General features: G+C 38.7%; 4 protein-coding genes across 8 annotated transcripts in view; 3 read left to right on the forward strand and 1 right to left on the reverse strand.

The window, feature by feature from the left end:
- LOC132164806 (E3 ubiquitin-protein ligase APD2-like) overlaps positions 1–2,605 on the forward strand; it is a 5,337-nt gene extending 2,732 nt beyond the window's left edge. For 3 of the 5 annotated variants that reach the window (XM_059575370.1, XM_059575372.1, XM_059575371.1), the window contains exons 6-10: positions 1–68; positions 1,013–1,159; positions 1,300–1,369; positions 1,454–1,808; positions 2,222–2,604. The exon at positions 1–68 is cut by the window's left edge and continues 117 nt beyond it. In XM_059575370.1, coding sequence (XP_059431353.1) covers positions 1–68; positions 1,013–1,159; positions 1,300–1,369; positions 1,454–1,808; positions 2,222–2,297 — 716 coding nt within the window. In that variant the 3' untranslated portion in view covers positions 2,298–2,604. Of the gene's footprint in view, positions 69–1,012; positions 1,160–1,299; positions 1,370–1,453; positions 1,809–2,221 lie in introns of all 5 variants that reach the window. The other 2 variants (XM_059575367.1, XM_059575369.1) reach the window with 1 other exon arrangement.
- Positions 2,606–3,465: 860 nt separating this feature from the next.
- On the forward strand, positions 3,466–7,593 carry LOC132163790 (uncharacterized). The gene is made up of 6 exons (XM_059574161.1): positions 3,466–3,802; positions 3,921–4,501; positions 5,010–5,199; positions 5,312–5,376; positions 5,849–6,059; positions 7,025–7,593. The coding sequence occupies exons 1-6, from the start codon at positions 3,701–3,703 to the stop codon at positions 7,370–7,372; spliced, it is 1,497 nt and encodes a 498-aa protein (XP_059430144.1). The 5' UTR covers positions 3,466–3,700; the 3' UTR covers positions 7,373–7,593.
- Positions 7,594–9,155: 1,562 nt separating this feature from the next.
- LOC132163898 (probable pyridoxal 5'-phosphate synthase subunit PDX1) lies at positions 9,156–10,434 on the forward strand. Its single transcript, XM_059574275.1, has one exon. The coding sequence runs from the start codon at positions 9,281–9,283 to the stop codon at positions 10,214–10,216; it is 936 nt and encodes a 311-aa protein (XP_059430258.1). The 5' UTR covers positions 9,156–9,280; the 3' UTR covers positions 10,217–10,434.
- A 1,039-nt stretch (positions 10,435–11,473) lies between these two features.
- LOC132164254 (pentatricopeptide repeat-containing protein At1g26900, mitochondrial) lies at positions 11,474–13,688 on the reverse strand. The gene has a single exon (XM_059574724.1). The coding sequence runs from the start codon at positions 13,671–13,673 to the stop codon at positions 11,850–11,852; it is 1,824 nt and encodes a 607-aa protein (XP_059430707.1). The 5' UTR covers positions 13,674–13,688; the 3' UTR covers positions 11,474–11,849.
- Positions 13,689–14,866: the final 1,178 nt, after the last annotated feature.

The raw sequence follows: 14,866 nt of genomic DNA on the forward strand, positions 1-14,866 counted from the left end.
AACAGCAAATTCCAAAGTCCTCCAATTACTATATTGCAGTGGGGAACTTGAACTCTGAAGAGGTCGAGGTAATTATTCAAATGTTTACTGCACGATATCACTACAAAATCATTTCACTACTTTTTTGGGCTTCTTGTTATGATATACAAAATGACAAGATCTGCGCTTCATGAATTTTTTTTTAGGATTGTATTATAGGCCAGGGAACATGCTTAGTAGTGTGTTATTTAACGAGATATGTGACAAGTCTTACCGTAGTGTACTGACAGATTCTGAGGAACTCTACTTGACTGACCCCACACAACACTTTGGGGAAGGGAAAAATGAAATGTCCTCCTTGCAGTAATCATTGGAAAAGGCATGACTGCTGCTTCTGTAAATATTATTCCATGGGGTTCCCTCAGCTGATTTGGTGATTTCCGCCTGTTCCAAATGATTACTGTGTGAAAGATTAAAACCCTTTGTGATATTACAAGTTTACCAGAAGCCTTGTGACTCAGTTGCATCTGGTGCACTTTCTTGGGGGCCTCAGGTTTGATATTAGGAATTGTAGCCACTGTGTTAATATGTTGAATGTGACAATTTATTTGGTTGATGGTAAGAGCCTCTCTAATGAATTGGGTTGTGCCAGTAATCCATCCAAAAAAGTCTACTTTATATTGCACAATGAGAGGTAGGATACAGAATTGGCCAGAGCCATATAACTGAAACTCCCTAGTGAAATTGATCATTGCATATACTCCCTAATGAAAACTATATTGCCCACGCACTATTTGTATCTTTATTTAAAATATTCATACAGGTATGTTGTTGGAGTGCTGCAAACTGCACCGAAGAGACTCAACACCTGCTGCTAGTAATGCTTTTTTAAGTTTAAAACAGAAAATGGATGGATTCTTTCTGGTTTGTTAAGCTTACTGATGGTTATGGTTATGGTCTAATATTTTACATGTACGCACAAACACCATCAGATCATAAGATATTTTATCTGCTATAATGTGGCATCATACAGGTAGAGTTGACGGTGACCATAAATGCTTTCCTTTATAACACAACTCAGGCATATTACAAATGCTCCCTGGGTAACCATTTATGCAGTTTGAAGCTTTTTCTTCTAGGAACAAATGTTGCTGTCTTAACTTCTCCACATCCTAAAGAGGTAAAAGACTCCCACTTTCTGACTTTTATGAGTACCATGCAACTTCAATTCCTTTGTGAGAAGTTTATTCGTTCTTTGGATCCCGATTATAAAAACTTTCTAATTTTTATGAGAATATGGACATGTTTTGGTTCTCTCAGGGTACTAATGATGACTGGTACGTCAGACTGTCTTATGGACCTCGATGGATCACATATTTTGTTGGATCAGGTTCTTTTGACTTGCATTTATATCCTTCTCATGGCAGAAATAAGGAAATGTCCATATTCATATTCACCACTTTTTTGCATGCAGGTGTAATGACTGTACTCATCTTACTTGTCTTCAGATTCTTCAACATGTCCCACACTACAGCTGAAGATAGAACAGGATTTCAAGCAGGGGAAGTGAGAACTGAACGAGCCCCATTGCTTTTGCACAAAGATGATGATGTTTCTAGTTGGGATTCATCTTATGATTCTGTCTCACATGATGACGAGGATCTGGAAGAGCAGCTTGCAGCAAGTAGTACTGAAGGACAGCAAATAACAGAAGGGGAAGAAAACATCAACAATACCCGGCGTCTCTGTGTCATTTGCTTTGATGCCCCTAGAGACTGCTTCTTTCTTCCATGTGGACACTGTGCTGCCTGTTTTGCTTGTGCAACAAGGTAAATATAAATTACACTTACTATTTTAAGGAATCTAGATAGGATAAATTATGACTTCGGACTTTGATGTGAGCAGCAATAGATGGTTGATACATGTAGGCAAACCCATGTAGTTGAAAAAGGTTCATGGATCCAATCCCAATATGTTGGGATTAAAGCTCATTAGGTTCCATGAGGCCTTAATTAAGCGGAAAGCACATTAGGTCATCAAATGCTTACAATTCATATCTCAGTTTCCAACAGCAATACATATAGTCCTTTACAAATTACTGCTACATATGTAGATATTTTTCAAATATAAGCTGTACATGTGCTCAATGTTCATGAATGTCACATATGATTTTGTTTCCAACCATTTGTAACTCGTCGAAATTCGGCAGAAAGTTAGATGTTCAAATCTTTAAACTCTACAGGATTGCAATAGAGGCCGGTAATTGTCCCATATGCCGAAGGAAGATGAAGAAAGTGAGGAAGATTTTTACGGTTTGAGCTATGTACATGAGTAATGTTATGGAGAGGCTCTCTGGTAGTGCAACTCTTTTTGGTCCCCTGTAGAATATTTTTCACTCACAGTGTGGATTCAGTTTATATGCACTTGTAGAAAGTAAATGTTGAATTAGATTGTATAAAAAAAATATATATGTTAGGGTTCAAGAGATGTTGACTAAAGGTTTTGCTTGTCTGTATATCATTTTTCATTTGAATTGGTTTGATTTGAATTATATGATAAGTGTTCATAAACAGAAGTTAATGATTTCATATGACTGGAAAGTTTGATGTGCCCTTCTCTCTTAGTTGGCTGATGACTACTAATTTCTTGTTGTCTCTGTGTTGTGGTGAGTGGTGACAATGATTATGTTAAAGCATATGGATGGAGCTAGAAACTTTTTATCAGAAAGGGCCCCAGCATGAATGAGTAATATATAAAGATTAAAGATTAAATTAATATTAAAAAAAAATTAGAATCCATTCAGTCTTAACAAAAAAAAAGAAAGAAAGCAAAAATAAATAAATAAATCAAAATAATTGTTTCTTAATATATTTAATTTTCCACTCAAACATTTATTAAAATGGAACATGGGGGTTCTTTTAGATCTAAAAAATCATATGTGATAGAATATATACTAAATTTTGTAGCACTATACCTGTCGGCCATCCCCTAGGGCCCTTGGGGGTGGCTTCATGGCTCAGCTGGAGTGGCCGCCCCCTCCTATGGCAAAAATGGGGTGGCCTGCAACCCAATATATTTTTTATTATTTTGTTTTATATATATTTTTAAAAATTTAAATAATATTTTATTATTTTATTATTAGTGGAACACGTGACTTGTTGTGAATCCTTGGATGACATTGAAGGCCAGGATTTGTAAAATTTTTGGCTGCTGGGCATCCCGATCCGGATAACGTAAGTTGTGTTTGGCAAAGGACTTGAAAAATGAAGTAGACTGAAATTTTTTTATTTGAATAGTAATAAAAAGTTATTAATGTGATATAATGTAAAAGTAACAATATTAAAATTAATTTTGAGAGAAATAGTTGAGTTTTTTTTTAGTCCTTTGCCAAAGACACTATAGTACATTAGTACCTAGAGTAACGTTAAGATCCAACAATTTGATAAATTCGAAAAATAAAATAAAATAAAATAAAGAATGGAGACTGCATGAGAGCAATCAACGCTGCCAGTCTGTTATGGGTCGAGAAAAGGTCTCTTCCCTTCCAGGGAAAAGTAGCCACGTGGACGGCAAAAAGGGCGGTGGATCCCAACAGAAGAAAGAGAAGCTAAACAAAAATCATTCGGAAAACGGAAAGCAAATGCGAAATCGGCGAAAAGACAGCACCAAAAACGAATAGAAAGATGGGAAAGACGCAAATGGCAATGCCAGCCAAAACGCCATGGGATTGTCCCCTAGAAACACACCCCGCGCGCCCGCCTATCTCCTCCATTGCGTCATTGCCTTGGCCACCTTTTCCGTCACCGCCCTCCTCCTCTACAAGGTCTCTCTCCCCCTCTCTACATATTTCGTTGCGGCATTTCATCAAACAAGTGCTCTACTCTTTATCTTTTTCTACGTTTTGCTGATTCTGAATCTCTTTGTGGCTTTTGATCGAACAGGTGGACGACTTCGCTTCCCAAACCAAGACCCTCGCGGGCCACAACCTAGACCCCACGCCGTGGCACCTCTTCCCACCCAGGAGTTTCGGCGAGCAAACCCACCTGAAAACGTACAAAATCATACACTGCTCTTACCTCGCTTGTCACTCAGCCACCAACCCCAACACCACCCCCGAACGACACCGTTTTCACCCCTCTCAACCGAGCGAGACATGCCCGGATTTCTTCCGGTGGATCCACCACGACCTCGAGCCCTGGGCTACGACCGGGATTTCGCTGACCCATATGGCTGAAGCCCAGAAATTCGCGGCTCTACGTGTCGTAATCGTTGCGGGGAAGCTCTACGTGGACTTGCTTTACGCGTGCGTGCAGAGCCGAGCGATGTTCACGATATGGGGGTTGTTGCAGCTTCTCAAGAGGTATCCTGGGATGGTACCTGATGTGGATTTGATGTTTGATTGCATGGATAAGCCTATTGTCAACCGGACCGAGTATAGCTCCATGCCGTTGCCGCTGTTTCGGTATTGCACCACAAAGGATCACTACGACATCCCGTTTCCTGATTGGTCTTTCTGGGGTTGGTAAGTATTAGAGAGAGAAAAAAAAAATGAAGGAAAAGAAAAGAAAATCGTGAGTGTTTTTTGTTTTTATTAATTTTGTTGATTTCTTAAAATCCTAATTATTATTTTTATTTAAATGGTTCAGATTCGACCTACTCAGCACTGAAGTTAGTGAGATATAACGAATTAAAGAAAAATTAAGAATTGTTTATGTATTTGTTTTCTGGCCTCTAAGACAAATATTAACAAACAATTCAAAAACCAAAAACAATTTTTAGTTTTATGACACATATACGCTTTTTTTAAACCAAAAACAAAAAATACCACCACAACATATTAGCAAACATACCCGAGATGCTAAAATGAAAGTCTAAATAATTATTATGCTGAAACATTTATGCCCACTAGCTTAATTTCCTGTGTCCCTTTTGGGAATCATAGCTTATGCATTTGGAAATGACATTACTTTCGTGTCTGGGCATGATTTGGTTTGTTGTGAATGTGTTAGATGAAATTGATTCTTGTGCAGGCCAGAGACAAATGTAAGGCCCTGGGATGAGGAGTTTCGAGACATTAAAAGAGGCTCTCAAAGTCTAAGTTGGTCGAAGAAGCTGCCCCGTGCATACTGGAAAGGAAATCCCAATGTTGGTTCTCTTGTTCGTACAGCGTTAGTGCAATGTAATCACTCTAGGATTTGGCGAGCAAAAATTATGCGTCAGGTGGAGTTGTAGTTACCATGTGGACTGTTTTCTCGAGTTAAACATATTGAAGTAATGGACTAAATGCCTGAAAGATTTAGTTTTGATGTTGTGTTGTTGCTTTACATTGCAGGATTGGGAAGAAGAAGCAAGAATTGGTTATGAGCAATCCAAATTGTCAAGGCAGTGTGATTACCGGTGAGTACTTCTCTTAGTAACGTCACGTTTGGATAGGGGACCCTCATGCTTTAATGGACTGTCTGAAAAACTGCATAGACTGATAGACTGATCCAGGTGGTTTCAGAACATAATTCGACAGTGACTGGACTAAATTATTAGACAGTTTTGTATGTGGTTTTTATTTTGGGAAATCAATTAAGACCTCTTTGTCCTTTTGATCATTTTCATCCTTAAGATTGCATGTAACCTTTTGTGGTTAGAACTGTATAACAAATGTACTCATTGAAGAAATTCATCATTTGAGTTTTAAGACTTAAACTAGGATTGTCCTTGTGGGGCTCAGCAAGTCTTGCGTGCAGTGTCGAGCTGTAGAGTTTTAATATCTTTTAGGATAATGTACTCTATTGACCTACTTTCCTCTGATAGGGTATGCACTCAACTTGCAGCTGATTATTTATGTCCCCTCATTTTCCTCCCTCTTCTTCTGCAGGTATAAAATCTATGCAGAAGGCTATGCTTGGTCTGTGAGCTTGAAGTATATTCTATCTTGTGGTTCTCTTTCTCTAATAATATCCCCTCAGTATGAAGATTTCTTCAGTCGTGGTCTCATTCCCAAGAAAAACTATTGGCCGGTCTCTCCTACCAATTTGTGTCATTCTTTAAAGTACGCTGTTGACTGGGGTAATGAACACCCATCTGAGGTATGTTTTGTCTTAAATTTCTATTATGTCTCTTCTAGTTATTTCAATGCTTTGATAAAAACTTGTATGGCCATATCTAGCGTAGGAGTTTTTGTTAATGTGTCCGATCTTTTTTGAATCTTGTTTCATGCTTTCCGGTATTAACAGCAATACTAGTAGTAATCGATAGTAGCAGTAGTTAGTGGTAGCATTACAAGAGCTGGTGCTTGTTGTAGCTTAACAAGGTGGTTTTCTTCAAGCTTCATAGGGTACCACACTCACCAAACTATCATGAAAACGACAACAGGAACAATGAAAAAAATGATGACTACAGCACCATGACCACAGGAGCAACAGTACCACTAACTCTAGTAGTACAAAACTGTTGGCTATGTTACCAGTCATGCCAAGAAAAAAGATATTTGTAAAAATCTCATGAAAAACACAATGGAACTTTGATTTACAGCATTATGAATACTATCCAACATCATATTACAATCCTAAGTGTCCGCCTTTGCAAGTCGGTTTTCAATGGTGAGTTGTACATGAGGTTTATCACTCCACATCATATGCTGGTAATGAAGTTTTCTGTTGACCATGGTGACCATCTTTAGCAATGTCAGCTTTTTTTATTCCAAGCTTGGATGTGTGCATTGCAACTCACTTTCCTACAAGATTTGGTACTGCAGTATATTCTTAACAACTAGAGTAATGGTTTTTGCTGTTGGTGAAATCTGAACTAAAGATAGAGAAAATAAACCTTTACAAGATGGCATTGAATGTAAAATAGAACCATCCTATTTTCAGCAGCTTAGGTGGTGCTGTCTGAACGCCTATTCCCTATTATTATTTTTCATCAGTTTTATGGCTGAATTGGCTTACCTAGTGTTTTTTGTTCATAATATTTGTGCTTATGGATTAAGACTCATTCGTTGATGACATAATTTCTAATGGTTTACTAATTTATGTAAAATATGGCTGATCAGGCTAAGGCAATAGGAAAAGAAGGTCAGACTTTAATGGAAACCCTAAGCATGGATAGGGTCTATGATTACATGTTTCATCTCATCACAGAGTACTCGAAGCTGCAGAACTTCAAGCCAGTCCCTCCATCTTCTGCCCTAGAAGTGTGTCCAAAATCCCTGCTTTGCTTAGCTGATGACAAGCAGAGGCAATTCCTGGAAAAATCAACTGCCTTCCCTTCAGAAGCACCACCATGCTCCCTCCAGTCTGCCGATAGTAATCTCATCAAGGGCTTAATACAACAGAAAAACAAAAGCATCATGGATGTGGAAGATATGGAGAAGTTGAAAGTGCAGAGACGTTCACATTAGGGTGCCTCTCATTGCGGTTATAAAGTAAAATTAAATTTCGCAGTATTATAGTTTCTTATAACTTGCCTTTTACTAGTTTTTTTATTTTTTTGGCAGCATTTTTTTTGAGGACCTTAAATTTTTCTTAATATTCATTTTTTCTTTCTTTTGAACTCTTCATAAAAATTGAACTCCCCAACACGTAGTAGTTTTGATTTTAAGGCTGCAATGTGTCTTGTGCATGTGGGATTTCTTATTTGCCTTCCGGAACATAAGTGAAGATGATAAGAGTGATTAGTAATAGTAAAATGTAATTAGGAAGTCTGCGATCATTGCCACACAGTCATTTAGCACCATTCAGCACGTGCAATCCTCACCCCGAACCTTCGAACAAGCTCATTATTCTAGTTTATCAAATAAGAAATTAGTATTGATGATGTTAAAATCTGCCTGCTGAATTTAGGATTGGGAATACCTCTAATACTTAATTTTTGACCCTGACATGTAACATTTTAATAAGTGATATTTTTAAAGCGTTTTAATACTTAAAAATGACCTAAATTTTATAATTTAAGAATTTACAATTTTAAGATCTTGATCCGTAATATTTAAAATTAATAATCTTTGTGATAACCAAGGTATGCACGCACTATTAATTTAGCAAGTTTAACCGGATTGAGATCCCCTAAAATTTTCTTTAAATTTGATATAAATCTCAACCGTTCATCTCATCTAACCGTCTAAGATAAGTTATGTTTCAGCATTTAATGAATAAGTTACCTTCATGCAAATGTATTTTTAGTAGCTTCCTCATTAAATACTGAAATATGGCTTATTTTAAACGGTTAGATAAGATGAACGACTGAGATTTAAGAATTTAAGAATCTTAAATTTAAAGAAAATTTTAGGAGATTTCAATCCAACCGTTTAACCCACCTTATTAGGGAGTATAGAAGGAAAAGATGAAATAAAATAAAAGGGTGAGAAAGTGATGGAAGTGGCAATAGACTCATATGTGCATGAAGGCCTCATATTACTGGGTATCCAACCATCCAAGTGGAAACTGGAAAATCAACACACGGGATTGCTTTCAATGGGCACTCCAAAAGTGTGTGGGGGTTGAAAGCACTTCTTTTGTCTTTTAATTTGGCAAACATTTGTGTGGAAGGCAGTGGAAATCGGAAACGGGCGGCTTTCCGCCCTCCCCGTATATTATTTTAATATGCAATTTTTCACCCTTTTCCAACATATCAAACCCAATTTTACTTGTGGTGCTCTAAAATGGGTTTTTTTTTTTTCACCTAACAACTTATTTAACTCTTTCTATCTAAGACTTTTAATCTCTTCATAAATTTATTTATTTATTACATGTTCCGTGGAAGAAAATGAGAGAAGACATTCAGACTAATAACCGAACCGATTGAGCTACCTCTTAAAGACTACAAACTCTTCTATTACAGTATATGAGTACCAATGTGACGGTTCATAATTAATTATCGATTCTAATTTTGTAAACTTATAATAAATCATTAGCTATGTAAATATAATAATGTTAAATCAGTAAAATATGAAACATTTATTTTTTTCTTATTAAAGCATTAATCAATAATATTTTATACCAAATAAAAGTTATTAATTACTTGGAAAACATTATCTAATGGGTGCAAAGCAAATCTTTTATTGTAAAGCCAAAACATTTTGGTCACTTGGTGACAAAAATAACTGCAAAAATCAGTATCTGCGAGACACGTCTTTCAATTGCATACCATAAAAGCTATCAAGATTAAATACACGAAGCCCAAAATTCAAGGCCACCGAAAGAAAGCAATCCCTACCCGCTCGACTCTCTTCTTTATATTCCACTCCCAGCCGTTCATTTCTCACAATCATAAACACAAACACAAAGCCTTCCTCTCTTTCTCTCAAAGAATGGCTGACACCGGAGTAGTCACTGTGTACGGAAATGGCGCGATATATGAGACGACGGCGAAGAAATCACCGTTCTCTGTGAAGGTGGGCCTGGCCCAGATGCTCCGCGGCGGAGTTATCATGGACGTGGTGAACGCCGAACAGGCCCGGGTGGCTGAGGAGGCAGGCGCTTGCGCCGTGATGGCGCTGGAGCGTGTGCCGGCAGATATACGGGCACAGGGTGGCGTGGCCCGCATGAGTGACCCCCAGCTCATCAAGGAGATCAAGCAGGCCGTGACTATTCCAGTCATGGCTAAGGCTCGCATCGGCCACTTCGTGGAGGCGCAGATCCTCGAGGCCATTGGGGTCGATTATGTGGATGAGTCGGAGGTGCTCACCGTCGCCGACGAGGATAACCACATCAACAAGCACAACTTCCGGGTCCCATTTGTCTGTGGCTGCCGGAACCTCGGCGAGGCTCTCCGGCGCATCCGCGAGGGCGCGGCGATGATACGCACCAAGGGTGAGGCCGGCACCGGAAACGTCGTCGAGGCTGTCAGGCACGTGCGCTCCGTGATGGGGGACATCAGGGTGCTGAGGAACATGGACGACGACGAGGTGTTCGCGTTCGCGAAGAAAATATCCGCGCCCTACGATCTGGTCATGCAGACCAAGCAGCTCGGGAGGCTCCCCGTCGTGCACTTCGCTGCCGGCGGGGTTGCAACTCCCGCAGACGCGGCGCTGATGATGCAACTCGGCTGCGACGGCGTGTTCGTCGGCTCCGGCGTGTTCAAGAGCGGTGACCCGGCCAGGCGTGCCCGGGCGATCGTTCAGGCCGTGACCCATTATAGCGACCCTGACATGCTTGCGGAGGTGAGTTGTGGGTTGGGTGAGGCTATGGTGGGGATTAATCTCAATGATGATAAGGTTGAGAGGTACGCGAATCGGTCTGAGTAGAAGAAAATCAGGGGTTCTCTTGGAAGATTATAAACAATATGCCTAGAAAAATGAAATAGTTTTTCTTTGTAATGGATTTATTTCTGGGTTGAAGACGATTTAGGGGCTCATGGGGTCGTCGCTTTTTACTTGTTCTGTAATTCTGGAAATGGTTTGTGTTATTTTCAAGTATAATTGTTGGTAGCTTAATTGAATGAACTACATATTTTTTTGGTCTATGAGAATGGATGGTTCTGATATAAGCTTATTCTAATTCTGGAAATGATTGCCTTCCTGTTGTGTTTTGAGCAACTCTTATGGCAGTTGGCGACATTGTTATGTAGGCAATGATGCAATGGTACCCTCAAATTGGCTTTTAATACTTTGAGGAAAACTCGTGGTACCCCAAATTGACCGTCATCATGTTGCCTACTAAACAATTAAATTTGATTGTCACGACAGTGTCACGTAAATTCTTACGTAGTACCGGAACAATTTTGAATTTCCCTTACCTTTTAGAAGCTAGTTTTAACATACATGAAATGTGTATTGGTTGAGTTGGGCGATCGTGCTTATGGGTTTTGCATGTAAGCTAATTTGATTGACTTGAAGCTTCTCTCTTGTGGTACCTTTCTTATTGAGTTAGACTAGAGGTGAACCTGAAGCTTGAATTTTGCGTTTGTATTGATATAGTTCAAATTTCTTTTAAGTTTTTATGTGCCCAACTTTGCTTTATTATATACAATGCTTTTTTAAATGATGTGTTTGCAGAGTTTAGGCTCCTGATGAATCCATGGGTAATTTTAAAAAATGTAATTAAGCGTGCTTTTCTTTCTTTCTTTTTTGAGTTTTTCAAATCGTAATTTTAAAAAAAATGCAATGTCAAACAATCCATTTTCTATAAAATTGCAATGTCAAATGCGTCAAAGTACACCAATTGTTCGACCAAATGAGTCAATGATCCCACAGAATTTCATGTCTTGGGCCACCAGTAGCAGCGGTTAGTATATGGGTCCAGCCCATGTTACAAACTTGTGATAAGAAACCAGGGTTGCTTGTCACGTAGGAGTTTGAGTATGTGCTTCTCGTTTTCTTCAAACTATCTTTCAGGCTTTTTAATTAATTAATTTTTATTTTTGGGTAAGAGTACAAAAGAACAGAGATCAAAAAGAAATCAACAAGGGGTCTTTTTCACCACTTAGCCAAATTGATAAACGAAGATGGAGTAGATGAGAATGCTTTCATAAGGAGGCAGTCTATTTTGCCAGAGAGTAGGTGTAGAAAAATGAGATTTAAATAAGCCCTCACGTCATTTATACATCAACTGGTACATGCCTTATAGGATGTATATCAGTATATGGAAAAATTAATGCTATACCTCACACAGTAATCACACTACACTTTTTTAATTAAAAAAAAAAAAAAAGGAAAAAAGGAGAGATCTTCACCGGTGAGTTTCCCCTCCTCATTTCTTCATGTCTCTTTCTTCACAGCGCCAACCGGGAAGAACTTGAATTTGCAAGATCTAGAATGGCCGTCTCTCTTATTTCAACTAGAGAAAATAACATGCATTCTTATTGGGTCAGTTTGTCAAAAACATTTATCATACAGGGAAAAAGTGCTAATGTTCCCTTGGGCAGAGAACGAATACCAGTCAGTCGATTACTCTCATTTCCCCAACTAGGTGCCCACGAGGCCACCAGTGAGAGTCCATCTCAATTATGCTACATCCAGCTTCCTTCATCACCTTTTCTTCCTCTGTTCCAACTGACTTACATTCCACTCCTTTCATTATCTTTTCTTCCTTCATTTCCTGCATTCTTCTTTCTTCTGGCAACCTTCCAGCAATGGCATAAGTGCTAGAGAGAAGGATTGAATCAGTGGGGTGTTCATTATATATTTTGACTAATACTCTCTTCACACATTCCCCCAATTTAACATTCCCATAGACTCTACAAGCTGCAAGCAGTGAACGCCATGCAGTAGCATCACCCCTAATGGGCAAGCTCTTGATTAACTTATGTGCTTCCTCTAGCAATCCAGCACGACCTAAAAGATCAATCATACATCCGTAATGTTCAACCTTTGGTGATAGGCCATATTCACATACCATCCCCTCAAAACATCTCATGCCCTCTGTCACCAATCCTCCATGGCTACAAGCACTTAAAATTGCCAAGAAAGTGACTTCATTAGGTCTACAGCCCTCCTGCGTCATCCTGTAAAATAGCATAATGGCATCTCTCGCCTGCCCATGAACGCCATAACCAGAAATCATGGCTGTCCAAGATTTCACATCTTTGCTCTCCATCCTATCAAAAATGTCTATAGCCTTCTCCAAGAACCCACATTTAGCATACATATCAACCAAAGCCGTTCCAAGAACCTCATCCAACACCATTTCCTCCTCTTCCACATAGTCATTAATGCGTCGGCCTATATTTATGGCTCCAGAGGCAGCACAAGCTGAAAGCAATCCTGCCAATGTAGACGAGTTCAACTTCGCTCCATGAAGTTTCATATCATGTAATAGAGCTACCGCATTTTCTACCATGCCACTTCTTGCATACTTATCTATTATACAATTCCATGTAACAACATCCTTTTCAGCAGCTTCATTGAAAATCCTACGCCCTAATTCAATATTCCCAGTTTTTGCATACATATCAATCAAAGCAGTAACCAAATTTAAATCAGAACAAAAGCCAACTTTAATGCAATGCCCATGAAGAGACTCTCCTCCATGTAAATTTCCAAAATCACCAATAGCAGATAAAACACTCAAAATTGTGGTGACACTGGCTCTCAAACCACTCCTACACATCTGCCAGAACAAATCCAATACCATAGTAGGCTGAGACATATGAAGATAGCCACTCATCATAGTGTTCCATGAAACCAAATCATATTGAGGAAATTCACCAAACAACTTATGGGCATCCCCAATTCTCGCACAAGCACAATACAAATGCAGAAGGGTATTCTTTACATCGATAAACAGCCCATGCCCAGACCTCACAACCACCCCATGAATCCCTTGCCCAGTTCCAATGGCCAATACACGAGCACATGCTTTAAGAGTAGCAATAAAAGAAAACTGGTCTAGTGTAATTCCTTGAGCCCTCAAATGACTGAAAACACCAAAAGTTTGGTTTGGGTCATCACCAATGGAATAGCCTCTGAGCATGGTATTGAACATGTACAAATTGGGGTTCTGTATATAACTGAAAATAGAGGCTGCGTATTCCATGTCATTGATGGAACACGCGAGAAGCTTGCTAAGAGTGAAGGGGACACGGTCAAGGCCAGTCTTGACCATAAAGCCATGGACTTGAGAGGTTTCTGAGGTTTTCTTGCAAGATTTCAAAAGAGAAATGAGATTCTGGTCCTCTGAGAACGTAGAGTAGTGTTTTGGGTTAACAAGTCTGGGCCAAAGCTTGAATTTTTGCCTCAAGCATGAGGCATTGCCTAAGGTCATGAGTTATTGTTTATTGTTTACGATAATTAACGTAACCGTAACGGATTCGAGTGTTCCATTTCTAGTCATCCTGATTTATTGTTTTTGCATGATGGCGTAAAATTTAATAACTAAAAGCTTTTAACTTAGGACCCGTTTATTTTTACGTGTATATATATATATATAATTTTTAATTTTTGAGTATTTAGTATGATGTAAAAGATTTAACAAAAGAAAATAACATTTACGAGGCGCAAATAGTTTACGCTTCTTATTTGTGCAAACAATTTTACCACACTCTCCTTCTGGGCAAGCAATTGTAAGAGCGCTTTTTATGGGGCCTACCTGTCTAAGCACGCTGCACGTATCAATTTGCTTGAACAACTTTTTTTTTTTTCTTTTTTTGTTGCTTGAACACCTGCTTTGGTATATAGGCTCCACAAAGACCTTTTCACAATTACATACTCAAATTGCAAGTTATATAGGTAGGTAATTGCACTGAATTTCAATCACACATATGTATACCTTCTATTTTAGTATGCAATAAGGTATACCGGGTAGCCATGCCTCACCCACCCCAAAAAAATAAAGGAAAAAAAATTATAAGTAAAAATAAAAAATAAAAAATAAAGTTTTAATTTTAGTCATTTGGTTCCCCAACAAAATTTTGGCCCTATTTTAAAAATTTTTGTCCTATCCAATAAAAATTTTTGGCCCTATTCTTAATTTTTTTGGTCCATACTCATTAATTTTTTTTTTTTTTTTTTTTTTGTCCTTACGGTAGTTTTTAGTTCATAAAAAACAACCAAAATATTTTTTTGTTTAAAAAAAATTCTAAAAATCTGAAAAAAAAATAAATAAATAAATTGGCTGGACCCTCTCATAAAATTTCCTAGTTCTGTCTTTTACTCGCACACTATCATCTTCCATGGCTCATCTTTGTTATCTCTCTTTGAGGATAACTTCTATAAGGAGCTGGTGTAAACCAGCTCCTTTGTGCCCACTAATTAGAATTGGACAGCTAGGATTATCACACCAAATCAAATGAGGTGAAAAACACTGGATTAAAACACCAACTCCAATCATCCACAAAAACCCTCATTTTTCTCCTCTCCCTCTCTCTTTCTCTCTCTCTCCAGCGGCGCCGTGCAACCCAGCCCAGAGCTTGCCATTGACGACCCCGGAGGACAGCCCAAATTTTGACGGAGAAGATG

Source organism: Corylus avellana, chromosome ca10 (assembly GCF_901000735.1).
Source record: "Corylus avellana chromosome ca10, CavTom2PMs-1.0".
In the NCBI taxonomy this organism is placed as follows: Eukaryota; Viridiplantae; Streptophyta; class Magnoliopsida; order Fagales; family Betulaceae; genus Corylus; species Corylus avellana.